At 39.4% G+C, this 18,453-nt stretch overlaps 1 protein-coding gene across 2 annotated transcripts in view; it reads left to right on the top strand.

Annotated features, from left to right (window-relative positions):
* The window catches only part of HSPBAP1 (HSPB1 associated protein 1), a 59,426-nt gene extending 40,973 nt beyond the window's left edge, over window positions 1–18,453 (top strand). Inside the window, exons 5-8 of one of the 2 annotated variants that reach the window (XM_040484701.1) lie at window positions 3,402–3,573; window positions 6,590–6,673; window positions 17,316–17,426; window positions 17,554–18,453. In XM_040484701.1, the coding sequence (XP_040340635.1) occupies window positions 3,402–3,573; window positions 6,590–6,673; window positions 17,316–17,426; window positions 17,554–18,093 (907 nt within the window). In that variant the 3' untranslated portion in view covers window positions 18,094–18,453. The remainder of the gene's footprint in view (window positions 1–3,401; window positions 3,574–6,589; window positions 6,674–17,315; window positions 17,427–17,553) is intronic. The other variant, XM_040484699.1, reaches the window with a different exon arrangement.

Genomic DNA, 18,453 nt, shown 5'->3' with positions numbered 1-18,453 from the left:
AGAGAGAGAGAGAGAGAGAGAGAGAGAGAGAGAGAGAGAGAGAGAGAGTGTGTGTGTGTGTGTGAGATACAGAAAGAAGAATGAGGATCAGGCAGGTAGCAGACCCCAAGGTTTAGCCCCATTTCCACCCTGTGGAAATGACCTCTGACCAGGGCAGATCTCTTAATCTCTCGTCCAGTTTCCTCCTTTTTGAAGTAAGGGGAACAGTTCAAATGATGGTTTCCATGTGTCTCTCAGCCATGATCAGGCTTACCTTCAGAAACCTGATCCTAGAGCTCCAGGATCCCACTCCGCGTTCAGCTAGACAACTGCCTAGTGTCTGTGTTTGTAGTTTTCAGACTTCTATTTAAAAGCAGGAAGACCCTTCCTTCAAACCTAAATAAATAAGAGCAGAGCTGTTTGGTGAAAGAAAGAGGCTTTGCTCCTACCCTAAGGCCTCTGAGGAGATGCCAGGGAGCCTGGTTTGGGAACTCTGCTGCATGAGATGGTATTTGTGGCCCCTTTGAAGTCTAAATTTTAGTCTGTGCCTACGTGTAGACAGTGCTGTATCTTATTACTTTAGGTAAGTTCTTTTCCATGTGTCTGTAGACCTTGAGATATATAAGGGTAAGTCAGGCAATATTTTTAATAGTCCCTGGTTCCGGGAGTTCCCTCAGATTTTACGTGTTTCTGCCCATTGGAGGATTATTCAGAATGTTTTACGTACAGCCTTATTTTCCCCTAATTAGTGATGCTCCAGTCTCCTTTCCTGGCCTTTTGGAACATTTACAGGATGGTACAGAGGGAAAAACAGAAATGGATATTTCCAAGTTCTCAAACTCTTTAGACATGAAAAGGATTATAAGTGGTTCCAAAAGAAACAGTAAATAAGTGTGTGAATAGATTTCACATGCAAAGTATTTTGGAAACTTTTTGAAACTCTTAAAACATGGTATAAGATAGTCTACTTCTGGATTCATTAAGTCTTTCTAAAGGGCATAGTGTGTTTTGGATACATCATTAAGTATTCATTGTGGATGCCACAATGAATCGTGTGCATGGTCCTTGCCCTTATGGAGTTCATAGTCTGAGCCTTAAACTTGGTAAGAGAGGTATTGTTGTAAGTAGCTATTTTGCATGTGTTCTGAATTGGGAAAGAAATTCAGTTAGGAAAACATTACAAAACAAAAAACAAAAAAAACCCTGTGTTCTTTCTGTGATATAGCAGGTACCATGTGTTACAGTAGGAATGGAGGTGAATGAGTAAGATCCCTCTCTGCCCTGAGTGAGTTTATAGGAGTACAGGCAAGCCCACAGGTAGCTGTGATAGAAGGCAGAATGAACATGCCCTTCAGGAAGGTTTCAAAAGAGCTGTGGTACTGAAAAGTAGGATAGCGTTCCTGCTGGAAAGTTGAAGATTTCAGAGAAGAGCTGCCATTTATTTATGTTAGGCTTTAAAGAAAGGGTGAATGTTCAAAAGACATGGGTGGGAGGAGCAGAGGGACCAGCATGAGCAGAGCCCTAGGAAAATATGGGGTGTATAGAGAACCCTGTGAGTCATCCTGTGTTAAATTGTGCATTGGAAGCAAAGGGATCATCAGGCAGGAAAGGGAAGTTGGAGCCTGAGGTTGACTTCCAAGCAAATACCTCTTACTCTCTTTCAGCATGAAGGACAATGAGAGGTTTTTTGATCAGGGAATGACATGGTGATTGATCACTTTTTCTGACTGATAAGAGAAGGATGCATATGCAGTTGACTCTTGAACAATGCGGGGGTTAGGGGTGCCCACCCCCTGCGCAGTTGAAAATCCACATATAACTTTTGACTCCCTAAAAACTTAACCACTGTTGACTGGAAGCCTTGCCAATAACATAAACAGTTGATTAATACATATTTTGTATGTCCGAGGTATATATACTTATTCTTACAATAAAGTAAGGTAAAGAAAAGAAAATGTTATTAAGAAAATCATAAGAGAAGATATATTTACAGTACTGTACTGTATTTGTTGAAAAACCATCTGGGGCACCTTTTGGCTCAGTTGATAGAGCATGTGACTCTTACTCTCGAGGCTGTGAGTTCAGACCCCACATTGAGTACAGAGATTTCTTAAAAAGAAAAGAAAAAAAAAGAAAAAGCATCTGCACATAAGTGGACCTGTGCAGTTCAAACCTATGTTGTTGAAGGGTTGACTGTATATTACATTTTAAGCCAAACAAAACAAATTGTATGGGACTGTTACCATTATGGGTATTCCTGTGGGAACACAGCCATGAGGCAGAGGTAGGAGCTGGGACCTGAAGAGGTCAGGAGATCTGTGACCTAGTTCTGGGTCCACCACTATCCACTGGTCTAGTGAATGACGCTGAGCAAGTACTGGGTTCCTCTTCCACTACTTTGAAAATGAAATTAGACTGATGATCTCTTAAGAGTTATTCCAGCTCTAATGTTCTAAACATAATAAATGCCGAGAATTCTCCCAAACTGTAGTCATAGCTATAGTGAAATGGAGCAGCTTTATCATCTCTAAGGCAAAATAAGACTTTGGTGTCTACTTCTTAGTTTGAGAATAGCAGCCAACTGCTTCCTCGTCCTGAAAGGAATGCAATGGCCCTACTGTAACTGTAACTGTAACTGCAAGGGGGTCACTAGAGAGCTTTAAGTCTTTTCTCAGAAGTAGTCTTTCTCTCTCTCTCTCTCTCTCTCTCTCTCTCTCTCTCTCTCTCCTTCCTTGTCTGTGTATCTTCTTATGTTATACTTCTCCCTTCTTTGCCTCAAATGTCCCCCCTTTATTGGCTGGAAGTGTGGGTGTGTCTAGTGTTTTGAGATTTAAAATTTATCACCTCCATTTTTCAAAAATATTGAAGTGACTGAAACATCTTACAGTTTTCTCTTTTTGAAAATTCCTGTATTATATCAGTCTTTAGCTGTGGGTCATCATTTGTGCATTTCTCTTCCTCATGGATTAACCTAACACAGGTTTCACTTAAGGAATTTACAATCCAAACTGGGAGAAGTCTAGAAACTATTTGGTGGATAATACTGTGGGTGGCTCCTGGAGAAGATGAGAATACAGATATTTGAAAGGGAGGGGTTATTCAGGGTAGCTCTGGAATCAAGGACAGAATCTGATGAGGAGGCAGACTCTGATCTGAGATAAGAAAGAATGATCTTACAAACTAGATCCTGTCCCAGCAATAGGGCTGCCTCAGGGCATCAGGAGATACCCACTAGTTGCTGCCTTACCTGCACCCCTGTCTGCATAGGAGATTCCACCACTGAGAGATGGGCCCAGTGACCACTGAGATTGCTCTTGTATTCCTTTATGGACTGAATGAAAATGAACACTTAGCCACTGCCTTCTTAGGTGTTTTGTCTCAAGTTCAGAGTATTAACTTATATCTTTTTTTTTTTTAATTAGGAAAAGATGGCATCTCTTTCCACCTGAAGATACTCCTTTCCTTTATCCAACTAGAATCCCTTATGAAGAATCTAGTGTGTTCAGTAAAATCAATGTTGTCAATCCTGATTTAAAACGTTTTCCTCGGTTCTGCAAAGCTCGAAGACATATGGTTACCCTGAATCCAGGACAGGTAATGGGGGCTTTAAAACACTGATGACCTGTCAGCACACACTCCAGCTATAACTTCTCTCATGTCCTTATGCCACATGCCCCACCACCAGTACAAATGAGAATGATTTTCTTCCCTGCTGCTCTGCTATTAGAAGGTTTCAGACATATACTTCTTAGTTTCACAGGTCCTGGAACTATGGGAAAAGGGAATATAGCTCCTCCTACTAGTGAAGAGGAGAATGAACTTTGGAGGAAAACAAGAACTTCCCATGTTTTGTTTTGTTTTTGTTTTAAATTTTTTTTTAACGTTTATTTATTTTTGAGACAGAGAGAGACAGAGCACGAACAGGGGAGGGGCAGAGAGAGAGGGAGACACAGAATCGGAAGCAGGCTCCAGGCTCTGAGCCATCAGCCCAGAGCCCGACGCGGGGCTCGAACTCATGGACTGTGAGATCGTGACCTGAGCGAAAGTCAGACGCTTAACCGACTGAGCCACCCAGGCGCCCCTGTTTTGTTTTGTTTTTAATTTGAGAGAGAACATGCATGAGCAGGGGAGGGAGGGAGGGGGAGAGAGAGAGAGAGAGAGAGAGAGAGAGAGAGAGAGAGAGAGAGAATGAGAATGAGAATGAATCCCAAGCAGCCTAAATGCCCAGCCTGGAGTCTGACGTAGGGCTTAATCTCATGAGCCATGAGATCATGACCGGAACCGAAATCAAGAGTCAGACATTCAATTGAGCCACCCAGGTGGTCCTAACAGTCATTATTAATAATGTTAAGAGAAAGTGTCAAGGCATGGGTACTAGAGCAACTTTGGAATATTTATTCACAATTAGTATCTTTCCAACTATACTAGAACATAAATGCAGGTTGGAATGCATCCAAGTGATGGGGTAACAAAAGCAGAATGAACAGAGAATGATTTGCTGTTAAGCAAGAATGGATGTTCCTTTTACAAAGGACTGTCTCTGAAATATTCCAAAGATTTTGTTCTTAGTGCTTCGGTCCAGTGGGGAAAATCACCTTTGCAACATTGGCATTTGCTGTCTGGTATTTTATTAACAATTTGAAAAGTTTTTTAGGTTCTTTAGGAGATTTTATTTCCTCAAGTGTTCCTCTCCCCTGCCTGTTTTCTTCCTTCACTCCCTTCTCACTGGCTCTTTTCCTGCTTCCTTCATTTATGAGTACAAATAATGTAACTTGACAAAGTTGCTTCAACCCGTTAGCTGTCACTCCCTAGACACCTATCCCCCAGCCTCTGACAACCACTCATCTCTTTTATATCTCTATAGATTTACCTAATCTGGACATTTCACTTAAGGGCAGTCGTACAAGTGGCCTGTTGTGTCTGGCTTCTTTCACATAGCACCAGGCTGTAGAATGTTATCAGTACTTCATTCCTCTTTATGGCTAAATGTATTTCATTCTATGGATATACATTTTGCTTATCCATTGATCAGTTAATGGACATTTGGGTTGTTTCCACTTTTTGGCTATTATGAAGAATATGAACACTTGAGTACAGTTTTTGAGTGAACATATGTTTTCAGTCCTCTTGGTTATATACCTAGGAGTGAAATTGCTGGCAGTGATATGGCAGCACTGTGTTTAACTTTTTGAGGAATTGCCAAACTTTTCCACAGCAGCTACACCATTTTACATTCCCATGAAGCAATGTGTGAAGGTTCTGATTTCTTCACATCCACACCAACACTTGTTATTTTCCATTATTACTATCATTATCACTATTTTATTATTCTAGCCATTCTAGTGGATGTGAAGTGGTTGGTAATTCATTTGTCTTCTGTTTTCATAGCCAGATTTGAATGTGTGGTTCTATTATATCAGTGTGTCTTATATTCTGCTCATTCTTTAATCTACCAATGACTGGTTCCCTCTCTTACCACTTTACTGAAAGTATAACCTGATGGGACATTTATGACCTTCTAATGACTAAGTACAGTAGCCGTTTTTAGGGCTCAGTTCTCCTAAAAGGTGCTTCTTCCCATATCATAGCTCCACTTTGTTCATAGCAAATGCCACCAGTTTTCTAAATCTCTGAAGATCATCCTATCTGCTCTGCCCAACTTCCATGGGTGCTAATCTCATATTGCATCTGGACAAATGCAATCCTTCTTGACTCTGTCTGTTGCTTTTGTTTACTAAATCTTCCATTTTAAATCTTAACATTTAATAATTAGACCATTATAAGAATCTCCTGTCCTTCCTAGGCTCTCCCATAATGTCTCTATTCTGACTATCCCCCTACTAAAAACTTCTTAGCAACTCTTTAATGCTTACAGAGTAATATCCAGATTTTTTATTCTGAATTCAGGGCCCTCCACTGGCCCTACCCTAACTCTCCCACCTTATCTCCCATTACTCTGTCTGTAATAGTAAGACTAGCCTACTTGCTGTGCCTCAACAGCCCCACCTCCCTGTGCTACTTCTCCCTCCTGATATGTCCTCATTCTTTCCTCTGTCTACATTCTCTCCTAACCCTGGTTCAGACCGCACTTCCTCCATCTGGGCTGCCCCTGCCCTCCCTGGTTCCTGCCTGCATCTCCCACCTCTGACGTTCTCTAGCACCAACGTCCGATCCTCTAAGTTATCACGTATCCAGTGCTCCCTTTCCACCTATTGTTTCTTCATTGGCTTCATTTTTAGACCATGAGAAGACAAACTACTTCCTATATTTTTACCTATGCCTTCTTTCAGAATGCGTACAGCTAGTTTGCATTGGAAAGGAGGAAAACTTAGAATCTCAGAGTCCTTTACTAATATTTAGATGCAGACAGAACAGGTTTAGGATTAAGGAGACTGGAAAGCTAGCAATATTCTTTGTAGAAGATATGAACTTGTCAATTAAAAAAAGGAATAAAAGATTGCGTGTTTGTTTTTGTTTCTTGTTTCCCTTTCCGACAGCAATGTTACTATAAATTTGTGTGTATTCCTAGCAGTTTTAGCTAGGGTCTGATTCTGACATAAAAACAAAATGTGCTGTTCTTGTGCTAACTTACTTTTTGTTTGCTTTTCAGGTTCTGTTTGTTCCCAGACACTGGTGGCATTACGTAGAATCCATCGATCCCGTCACTGTCAGTATAAACTCATGGATTGAGCTGGTACTTTTTTTTTTTTTTTAAGTAAATGTAATCCCTGCTTTTAAGGTATATATAGTCTGTCTATAAAAAAAGTTCCAGTATTAACTTTGGTTTGATATGCTATCATTGATGTATTCTATGCTGTGTTAATGGGTGTTTAGGTTGGAATTAGGATTCTCGGTGATGCACCATTCTTTCTTTTCAGGGCACCTGATGGGCCCCAGTGTTGGTGTGCAGGGTCTTCTCCTTTGACTAGTGTTATTAGGAGAACTGTGTTGGGCCTGTCTAGATCTGCCGTGTATGTTCCACATTACCAGTCCTTTCTATACCATCTGGGCCAGAGATAACTGCTTCTTGGTTCAGGGTCCTTATTACTAATTGCACAATTCTTTGTCCTGGCTTATACATTTCCTTAAAGTAGAGTCTTTGAGTGCCAAGACTTTATCATTTCATTTCTGCCAGAGGACTTTTCCCTGAAATATGCCCTGCTTAATTTTGGTCACCTGCTCTACTTGACAATGAAAATGGCTGCCCAGTGTGGTTCTACCAAGGCCTTCATTGCACCTGTGCCTCTTTAACCAGAGGCTTTGATTGCAAAGGTTTTGAATGCACCTCTCGTTTCTCTTTGGCTACTGTATCCTCCCCTCGGGATTTCCTCATCCTTTGGTAATGGGGAGGGCTTTGTCATGGGTGGAGCATAATGAATACTAATCACAAGAGGCTGTACTATTGGGATTAGGTGAGAGGAACGGTGGGAGATTTGTAGACTCAGTTAGTTACTCAGTTCCGCTGGTAGCATGCTGAACTGTAGTTGGGGCAAATGTCAAAATACCATCCACTCCCAGTCCTGACAGTGCTTCACTCTCAAGGTAGCTCTTTTCATTGTTAAATAGTGGAGCTGTTACCGCCTGCTTATCAATGTACCGATTATTTCTGAAACTGTGCACATTTTTTTTTTTAAGTAGGCTTCATGCCCACTGCAGAGCCCAGTGTGAGACTTGAACTCACGATCCTGAGATCAGGACCTGAGCTGAGATTAAGAGTCAGCCATTTAACCGATTGAGCCACTCAGGCACCCTGAATTTTTTCTTTTTTAAATATTTGAAGATACCTGCCATATGTCTCCTTAAATTTTTCTTTCCCAGGCTCAAAACCTCTGGTTTCTTTAATACTGTTTTTTATATGACTTTTATTTTTTTCCAGATTCTTCACCATTTTGGTCATAGACTTTGGAACTTGGTAGGTTTAAGTTTCAGGTCTGTACCTTTATTAGCTGGCTAACCTAGATAGTTAGCTAATCTCATTAAGCCTAAGTTTCCTCACTTGCAGAATGGAGATTATGATTGCACCCACCTCAGTAGGGTAGTTGTGAGACTGAAGTTGGGGAAAACTAATCCGCTGCCTAACACATGGGAAGTGTTTAAAAACAGAAATTGCTATGAGGAGGAGGAAGGACTATTATGTCAAGAGTAGCCCTCCTAATGTACAAATACCAGGAGGCCTCAGTTCATGGAATATGATTTCTGTCTCACATGACTTAGATCCTGAATTTATTCAGTGCTGCTTATAATATTGCATTAGCCTTTAGGAATCTGATCTCACTTTGGGTTCATATTCAGCTTGAGAATATCCAGTGCTTTTGTTCACATGATCAGCTTCCATGTCTGGCTGGCTACCCTCCCTTGTGAAGCTGTAAAGCTGGTTATTTAAACCTGCATCCAGGACTCCAGTCACCTCTCTCAGCTGTTGTCATGGTCATTTGGTTGAGCATTCCAGCCTGCCAAGATAGTTTTGAATTTGGTTCTCTTCTGTGTTGTTAGTGAACTCCTTCAAGCGGGCCTGTGCCCTTTTGATATGTCCTCATTCATCCTAGAATGTATCCTTGCTTTCTAGTACAAGAAGATATCTCAGGATTGCCTTGTATTTTCCTTGCCTCGCACTTGGAAATCAGTAATTTCTCCAAGTGGTCATGGTTCGTTTCAGTGAGGGATGGTACTTAGAAACTGAGATTGGGGCTCTGAGGCTGTCGTTCGTTTTTACTGGTGTGTCACTGTTTCCAGACCTTTAAGTGATAAAGCTAGATTGTAAGATAGGTAGATAGGTAGATATGGATATATTTATATTTCTAATTCAAGATTAATATTATAAATTTTTTCCCTATTTGTTTCTGTGTTTTTATCTCTTCTCTTACACTGAAAATCCAGATCCATCCTCACAGTAACATCTGCTTATTTCCTTTATTCACCTATATATGTTTAAGATGTTCACATTTGCAGTTTCAAAATTCCAATATCAGTATTACTAACCACAAAACTTGCAAATAAAATTTAAGATTCTTTTTGGTCCTTTTTATTGTTAGACCATATTCCAGTAAGGGGGTACAAAGTACTGTGTTTAGAAATTACTGTGAAGGGATTCATTTCACTTGTGGTCATGTTACTAATTTTAGGTAGATTTGTTTGTTTCAGTTTGTTTTCAACATTAGGATTTACTTTTTTCCCATTTTGAACTAATTTAATATTTTGAATATGTTAATCATTTAACTTGTTAAAATGGTATTAAAAAGTATATGTAGAGAATTCTCCTTTTCCTCTCTGTCCCTCTCTGGATTCCATCCTTCTTCCCTTGGGCAGGGCTCTGTTTTTAATTATTTCTAGTTTATCATTCCAGTGTATCTTCTTTGTGAACATATATGGAAATAATTAAGTAAATGAACAAATATATTTATGACTTTATATGTGAATAAGAATGTAAACAAACCTTTATATATTTGATTTATATGCTTATCCATATATATTCCCTCTTAGTTCCTCTCCTTTCTTACACAGAAAGTAATAAGTTACAGTGTTCTGCACCCTGCTTTTTTCACACAACAATACTATTCTGAACTTGACTACATGATATTACAGAGATATCTTCACTTTTTTCCCCAACAGCTGTTCAGTACCCCATTATATGGCACAGAATCATTTATTCACTGGTTCCCATGTGGATGGATGTTTGGGTTGTTTCCAGCCTTTTGTAATTACAAATAGTGCCAGTGAGTAACCTTGTGCACATGTTGTTTTATATTTGCCAGGAGAGTGTCTTTGGGTAGTCTTAAAAGTGGGTTAGCCAAATCACGAGGTAAATGGATCTTTAATTTTGTTAGGTTTTGCCAAATTCTACTTTACAGTGATTGTGCCATTTTGCATTTCCATCAGTAGTACATGATGTGTTTCTTTCCTCCACAGCCTCACCAACAGGATATATTGTTGAACGTTATTGCTTCTGATTTCTGAATCATAGTTAGAAAAACATTTCCTTTTTCCAGGTCATAAAGGAGTTTAGAACTTGGATTGTTTCATTTTTTTACATTTAGGTCTCTCATCCACTTAGTGGTTTTTACTAATGTATGACGTAAGGTTGCGATCTATTTTTTTTTTAATTTTTTAATGTTTATTTATTTTTGAGAGAGAGAGAGAGAGAGAGAGAGAGCGCAGTGGAGGGGCAGAGAGAGAGAGCAGGAGAAACAGAATCCAAAGCAGGCTCCAGGCTCTGTGCTGCACAGAGCCCGAAGTAGGCTCAAACTCACTGACGGCGAGATCATGACCCGAGCTGAAGTCGGAAGCTTAACCGACTGCGCTACTCAGGCACTCTGAGATCTATTTTTATCTTTTACCAAATGATAATAGAATTGTCAGGGACATCATTTATTTTAAAGTCTGTCTTTTCTCTGGTGATTTGAAATGTTGCTTTAATCATGTACTAGATATCTATGTGTACTTGGTTGGGTCTATTTCTTCCATTGGCCTTTCTTCATGTTCTTTCAACACTTCACCCTGTTTTATCTAGAGAAGTCTTGCAGTATGGTTTTAGTATCTGTAAGGCCAGAAACCTTTTTTTTTTTTTGCAGTGTTTCCCTGACTCTTCTTGAATTTGTTTTTTCATGTGATCTTTAGAGTCAGTTCATCTACCTTCAGGGAAAAAAAAGATTGATATTTTTATTCCATTTATATTAAATTTTATATGAGCTGTATGGTGTTGAAATGTCCTATCCAGGAATGAGATATCTTTCTTCTTGTCCAAGTCTAGTTGTCTTTGTTCCAGGATTGTTTTAAAGTTTTCCTCACATTGGATTTACACATTTCTTTTCAAGGCTTATTCCTGGGCATTTTATCTTTTTTTGGCTGCTATGGTAAGCGAGGTGGGTCTTCTCTTCCATTGTATCATTTGAGTGGATGTTGTTGGTGTATATGAAGACTATTGATTTTTGTGTTAATTTGAATTATTTTCTTGTGTGTAGTGATTTTTTTATTGACTTTCTTGGGTTTTAAGGTATCTCTCAGATTATCTGAAAAATAAGATACTTTTATCTGTTCCTTTCCAGTTGGTTTTCCTGTAGTTATTTTCCTTTGTCCAATCACATTGGTTCGTACTTCCCAATCAATAATACAAAATAATGGAGATAGGGGGCATCCTTGTCTTTTTCTGATTTTAGAGAGAATTCTCTAGTGATTTTTCTTTTTTTTTTTTTTTCAACGTTTATTTATTTTTGGGACAGAGAGAGACAGAGCATGAACGGGGGAGGGGCAGAGAGAGAGGGAGACACAGAATCGGAAACAGGCTCCAGGCTCCGAGCCATCAGCCTGGATGGGGCTCGAACTCACGGACCGCGAGATCGTGACCTGGCTGAAGTCGGACGCTTAACCGACTGCGCCACCCAGGCTCCCCTCTAGTGATTTTTCTTGAAGTAAAATGCTGGATTTGTGGGTGAGTTGTATATATATATATATTATCATGTTAAGTATCTGTCAACTCATTGCTTATTTTGTTGGGGTTTTTTTAATTCAGGAAAGGTGTTAAACTTTGTTGAATGCCTTTTAAGCGTCGATGGAAATGATCAAATAAGACTCCTCTTTAGTAAATATCTGGTATTTGAGTAAATTAAATCAATGGATTTTCTAGTATGGGCCATCAATTTCTGGAACAAATCATACTTGGTTGTGATGTATTCTTTCTTAACGTACTATATAGAATACCATTTGTTCCTGTTTTATTTAGATTTGAGTTCACCTGGCCCCAAGAGTTTAAAAGCCTTCACTATGGTCTTTTTAGAAGCTTGTTATATACTGTCTGTTCAGCTGTCTCTCTTAGAATTTTTCAAAGGATTGGTGTCATTGAGTATACAAGTTACGCTGACTTAAAGTAGATGATTTCTGTCCTTCACCAAGCCAGAAATGTAGTTCCTTCTATAACTTCTATAGTTCATTCATTCTTCACAGTTCATTCATTCTTCCTTGAAAAACTGCAATGCAGATTAGGAGCTGAGTAATTATATCTTCCTCTGTCACGTGTTGCTTTTATCCTTATCTCTTCAAGCACTGAACCATAGTTTTTTCACGTTGCCAAATTTGACTCCAAAAACCCTTAGGTTTTAAAACGTAAAATATTCGGTAACTCAGGCAAACTCCTGACTCTGGTATTCTTGTCACAAGTCACATAGATTTGGGGAAAAAAGTAGAAATTTTAGTTCTGTTCAGTTGGTACAATATTCATCCGTTCTTTGTTTCTCTGTTTAAGTGGTGCAGATTCTATTTTAATATTTTCCAAAGGATAAAGTATATTCTCAATTCTTCTCAATTGTGCCTTTTTAAAATCTGTTTCTTTTAGTATTCCTCCTTATTCTTTTAGTATTGAAATATATTTACTTTATTAATATTTTCCCCCAAACTTTAAAGAATATTTTTGTTAATTTTTTAACAACTTTCCTCTTGCTCTAATAATTTTTCCACTTTTGTGTCTTATTGTATTTATACATGTAAAATAATATATATGTAACATATTTGTAATGGTGTAAGTTCACTCATCCCCCACCCCCACTCCTCTCCTTTCTGGATGAAGGGTAGGGGGAGGTACAGCCTTCCAGTTATGGAATGAATGAGTCACAGGGATGAAAGGTACAGCATAGGGAATAGAGTCAGTGGAATTGTAGGAATGTTGTATGGTGACAGATGGTGACTACACTCGTGGTGAGCATAGCAGTGTATAAGTTGTTGAGTCACTATGTTGTACACCTGAAATGAATGTAACATTGTGTGTCAGTTATACCTCAATTAAAAAAATTTCTTGGAGGTTTTTGAGAGCTTCGAGGAGTTTTACTTCTTTTACTAGTTTTGGTAGCTTTTAAAAAGTGCAGCTTTTTAAAAGCCCATTAAGAAGCAAATGGACTAGAATAGAACTATTTTAGGATCCCAAATAAGTGCATTTGAATACTCTGTGGAAAAACAATAAAGCGTGAAGTTCAGAAATTTTAAGTATATTCAGGAATTGTGCGATTATGGAAAGAGCCTAAATGTCCATCAACTGATGAATGGATAAAGAAATTGTGGTTTATATACACAACGGAGTACTATGTGGCAATGAGAAAGAATGAAATATGGCCCTTTGTAGCAACGTGGACGGAACTGGAGAGTGTTACGCTGAGTGAAATAAGCCATACAGAGAAAGACAGATAACATATGTTTTCACTCTTATGTGGATCCTGAGAAACTTAACAGGAACCCATGGGGGAGGGGAAGAAAAAAAAAAAAAAAAAGAGAGGTTAGAGTGGGAGAGAGCCAAAGCATAAGAGACTCTTAAAAAATGAGAACAAACTGAGGGCTGAATGGGGGGTGGGAGGGAGGGGAGGGTGGGTGATGGGTATTGAAGAGGGCATCTTTTGGGATGAGCACTGGGTGCTGTATGGAAACCAATTTGACAATAAATTTCATATATTTAAAAAAAAAAAGTGAATTGGGGCACCTGGGTGGCTCAGTCGGTTGGGCGTCCGACTTCAGCTCAGGTCACGATCTCGCGGTCCGTGAGTTCGAGCCCCGCGTCGGGCTCTGGGCTGATGGCTCAGAGCCTGGAGCCTGCTTCCGATTCTGTGTCTCCCTCTCTCTCTGCCCCTCCCCCGTTCATGCTCTGTCTCTCTCTGTCCCAAAAATAAATAAACGTTAAAAAAAATTTTTTTTTAAAGTGAATTGATTTCATAAAAAAAAAAGGAATTGTGCGATCATACTATAATCAATTTTAGAACATTTTCATCAACCTGAAAAGAAACCCCTTGCGTGTTAGTAGTTGCTCCCCTCTAGCTGTAGGCAGTCAGCAACCTATTTTCCCTTCTAGCTTTAGGCAATCACCAACCTATTTTCTGTCTCTATAGATTTGCCAATTTGGGAATCATGTAGTATGTGGTCTTTTGTGGCCAGCATCTTTCACTCAGCATTATGTATTTTCAAGATTCATCTATGTTGTAGCATATATCATACTATCTTCCCTTTTTTAGAAAACGTTTTAGGGGTGTCTGGGTGGCTCAGTCAGTTAAGCGTCCGACTTCGACTCGGGTCATGATCTCGCGGTCCGTGAGTTCGAGCCCTGCGTCAGGCTCTGTGCTGACAGCTCAGAGCCTGGATCCTGCTTCAGATTCTGTGTCTCCCTCTCTCTCTCTGCCCCTCCCCTGCTCATGCTCTGTCTCTCTCTCAAAAATAAATAAACGTTAAAAAAATTAAAAAAAAAAACATTTTAACGTTTTGGCTTTTTTTTTAAACGTTTATTTATTTATTCTTAGAGAGAGTGGGAGCAGGGGAGGGGCAGAGAGAGGGGGAGAGAGAGAATCCCAAGCAGACTCTGTGCTGTCACTTCAGAGCCCGATGCCCGGCTCTATCTCACCGACAGTGAGATCATGACCTGAGCTGAAATCAAGAGTCGGTCACTTAACTGACTGAGCCATCCAGGTGCCCCGATAATTCATTCCCTTTTATGGCTGAATAATATTCCACTGAATTAATATACTACATTTTGTTTATCTACTCATGACTTGGTGGATATGTGGCTTGTGTCGATTTTTTGCTATTATGAATAATGCTACTGTTAACATTTGTGTACAATTTTTTTTTTAAAAAGACACATTTATTCAGCGTCATGATCAGACTATTACATTTAGCAATCAACAGCATGGGTGCAAAAAAAAAAAATCTACATTAAAACCCTTTATTGGAATGCTTTACACTTTCCACAGAACAGAAACTAAAATAACCTGTTATACAATTAGTCACAAATACAGTCCTCGAGTTTTTTGCCCATACACATGAGTATTGTCTAAAACATGTCTTCTTTGTAGCAGCTAGGCCCTGCCACCACTGTGCTTGGCTGAGTTCACAAATCTGTTGTAACCTGTAGCTTCCCTGTCACTTCTCTGGTTCTCTTCTCCTGCTAAGCTTTGTTTCCTGGCAGTAATTAAAACCTTCTGCCACTGCCATAGCTACTGCTGCTGCTGGAACCGCCATAGCTACCTTGGTTTCGTGGTTTGGCAAAGTATTGGCCTCCACCACCATAGGGGCCAGAGCTTCTGCGTCCAAAATTTCCTCCTTTCATGGGTCCAAAATTTGAAGATTGATTGTTGTAATTGCCAAAATCATTATAGCTCCACCACCTCCAAAGTTGCTTCCATCGTTACCAAATCCGTTATAGCCATCCCCACTGCCACCATATCCACCACCACCTCGACTGCCGCCAAAGCCACCTCGCCCACTGAAGTTTCCTCCACGGCTCAATTTTTTATGTGAACATATGTTTTCATTTCTCCTGTGTGGCCATCTAGGAGTGGAATTTCTGGATCATATGGTATATTAATGGATCCTAAGGACAGGCCAGGAGGCTGGAAACTCAGACAAGAGTTGAAGTTTAAGTCTGGAGTCTGAAATCTGTAGGATGGCTGGCAGACCAGAAACCTACTCACTCAGGGTCTCAAGATTTCTATTACAATCATGAGGCAGAATCCCTTCTCCAGGAAACCTTAGTCTTTGCTTTTAAGGCCTTCACATGAGGTCCACCTACATTATTGAGGATAATCTCCTTAAAGTCAACTGATTGTAAAGGTTAATCACCTCTATAAAGTATTTTCACAGCAACATTTAGACTAGGTAGGGTTTGACAACTGGGTACCATAGCCTAACCAAGTTGACTAATAAAATTAACCGTCACAGGGGCACCTGGGTGGCTCAGTCAGTTAAACATCTGACTCTTGATTTTGGGTCAGGTCATAATCTCACAACTTGTGAGCTCAAGCCCTCACTGACAGCACAGAGCCTGGTTGCGATTCTCTCTCTCCCAATCTCTATACCCCTCCCCCACTTACAATCACTCTTTCTTTCTCTCAAATTAAATAAACTTTAAAATTAACTATCACATATAGCAACTCTGTGTTTAGCCTTTTGAGAAACTGCCAGGCTGTTTCCCAAGCAGTATTGTTTCACCAGCAATGTACAAAGATTCTGATTTCTCCACTTCCTCACCAACACTTGATATTATCTTTTTTATTATAGCCATTCTAGTGTGAAGTGGTGTCTTATCATGGGGATTTCATTCCTTTTCACAGTGGTATAATACTGTCTTATATTAATGTACCCAGTTTATTGGTTCTTTGTTCTGTTGCTGGATAATTGAGTGTTTCCTATTTTTTGTTTTTATAAATAGAATATTCTGTTACACATGTACAAGAGTTTCTCTAAAAACTATGTACTTCTCTAGGAGTAGAATTGCTGGTCTGTAGAGTATACAGCACTCAATTTTACAAGATAATGCCAACATGTTTTCCAAACTGCTGTCCCAGTTTGTACTCCCACCATCAGTGAGTCTGTCAATGCACATTTCTCCACCACTTGGAATTATGAGACTCTCTTTCACCAATTTCATCAGTTTCTCGATTTGTATCTCCTTATTATTAATGGCATATTTTCATGTTTATTAGTCATGTGATTGCTCTTTTTTGAAATGCTTGTCTTCATGTCTTTTGCCCATTTTTAAAAAATTTTTACTTATTTTGAGAGAGAGAGAGTGAGTGAGCTCAAGCATGAGCAAGGGAGGGGCAGAGATAAAGGGAGAGAGAGAGTCCCAAGCAGACTCCATGCAGTCAGCGTGGAGCCTGGTGCAGGGCTTGAACCCATGAATCATGAACTCATGACCCGAGCCAAAATCAAGAGTTGGAGGCTTAACTGACTTAGCCACCCAGGCACCCCCTTTTTCCCATTTTAAAAGATTGGGTTGTTTGTCTTACTGATGTGTGCAGATTCTTTACATATTCTGGATATTAATCTCCTACCAGTTTTATGTGTTACAGACATCTGGTTTGTTTTTTCCCTTTTGGTGCCTTTTGATGAACAGAAGTTGATTTTAATGTAATTTGTCATTAACGCTATAGTCTTTGCTTATTGTAGCTTTAAAAAAAAAACGTATTTGGACTTTTAGCCATTCCATTCTTGTGGTCAAGAATGTTTATTACAACTTTTCTTCCATTCCTCAATTAGCTTATCAAATTCAGTGCTTTTTAAAAAAAAAATGTTAAACATGTCAACAAATGGAAAAAATTGGAAAAAACATCACAAGATGGCTCATACTTAAGGCCTATGTCTTATAGACAGGATAATACTTCCGTTTGGTTGGTGAAATATTCTGCAGCTCTTCTAGATGGCAGGTGATAGTGAATACATAAAAGTTGTGGTCTTCCAACAACATGTTCATTCCTTCTATAACAAAGCTTATATTAATAAGACAATAGGACACACAATTAAACTCTATTCTGTTTTAAGCCATGAGACATACAGACAAGTGAAAAAAAATGTGTTTTTTGATATTGACTCAGGAAGAGGACCACCAAGCCCGGGTAGAAGAAGCAATCACACGCATACTTGTGTGTGCCCTCAAAACTGCAGAGGACCCACACAATACCAGAGCTTGGTTAAACCCAACTGAGGTAGGCCGCTTCTGGATTTCATCATGGCAATTAATTTCCTGTAATAAATCGACCCTGGCTAGAACATTTGCTTTCTAATTCATGTAAATGCATATATCCATTCTAAAGAGTTTTTCTTTTTCCTTAGGTTGAGGAAACATCCCATGAAGTCAATTGTCGCTACTTAAATAGAGCTGTTTCCGCCCTTTTCGATTATTACAGAACATCTAAGGTAGTAGAAGTCCAAGCAATGAGAACAAACAGAGAGCACATGAAAAAGGAAGGATTAAATGTGCACAATTACATGGAGATGGAACAGACAGGCGGCCACGACTTAAGCTTGGGAGTGGTAAAACAGGAGGCAGCAAGTCTCTTTGGCCCTGATCTGGTTCCTGTAATACTGACTTCTGAAGAACTACCCTCAAAGACAGGAAGTATATTTGAAGGTGATGGTAAAGACTTTGTTGGAGAAGATGGAGAACACTCTGGAAAATTGCATTGTACCAAGAGGCAACGAATGATGAGTAAAAGTGAGGATGCAATTGTGGAGCAAAATGCTTCAAATAGTAATATGGCTCCTTCTCAAACACTTATTTCTACAGATGACTTGCTAGACTGCTTGCTGAACCCACAAGTAACCAGGATAGTGGCACAGCTTCTGATACAAGGAAGAAGTTTGTGGTTCTAAGGAAAATGGCTTTAAAAATAATACTTTAAAAATATTTTTTTGAAACGGTGTGATTTTTAAATAAAAGATGGAAGAGCAAAAATTAATGGTACATGCTTATAAATGTACTTGTTCTTACCTAATTGTGTTTCAGTCTCTTGCCACCTTCATTCATGAACATTGCTCCTTGGACAAACTGGCTCTTTGTTATTTGTTGGGCCTTCTTTCTTCAGTGACTTTGCCTTTCCTGTCCCATCCTATCCTTTCAGCCTGCCTCAAGTGTAAGTCCCAGGTGTTCTTAACAGAAAGTAATCTCTTCAGCAGCCTCAAGCAGAGGTCAGCCTGCTGCTTTTTTTGTAAATAAAGTTTTATTGGAACACA

This window comes from Herpailurus yagouaroundi, unplaced genomic scaffold, assembly GCF_014898765.1.
Source record: "Herpailurus yagouaroundi ecotype Mexico unplaced genomic scaffold, PumYag 162, whole genome shotgun sequence".
NCBI lineage: Eukaryota > Metazoa > Chordata > Mammalia > Carnivora > Felidae > Herpailurus > Herpailurus yagouaroundi.
This window is presented reverse-complemented; position numbering and strand designations above follow the sequence as displayed.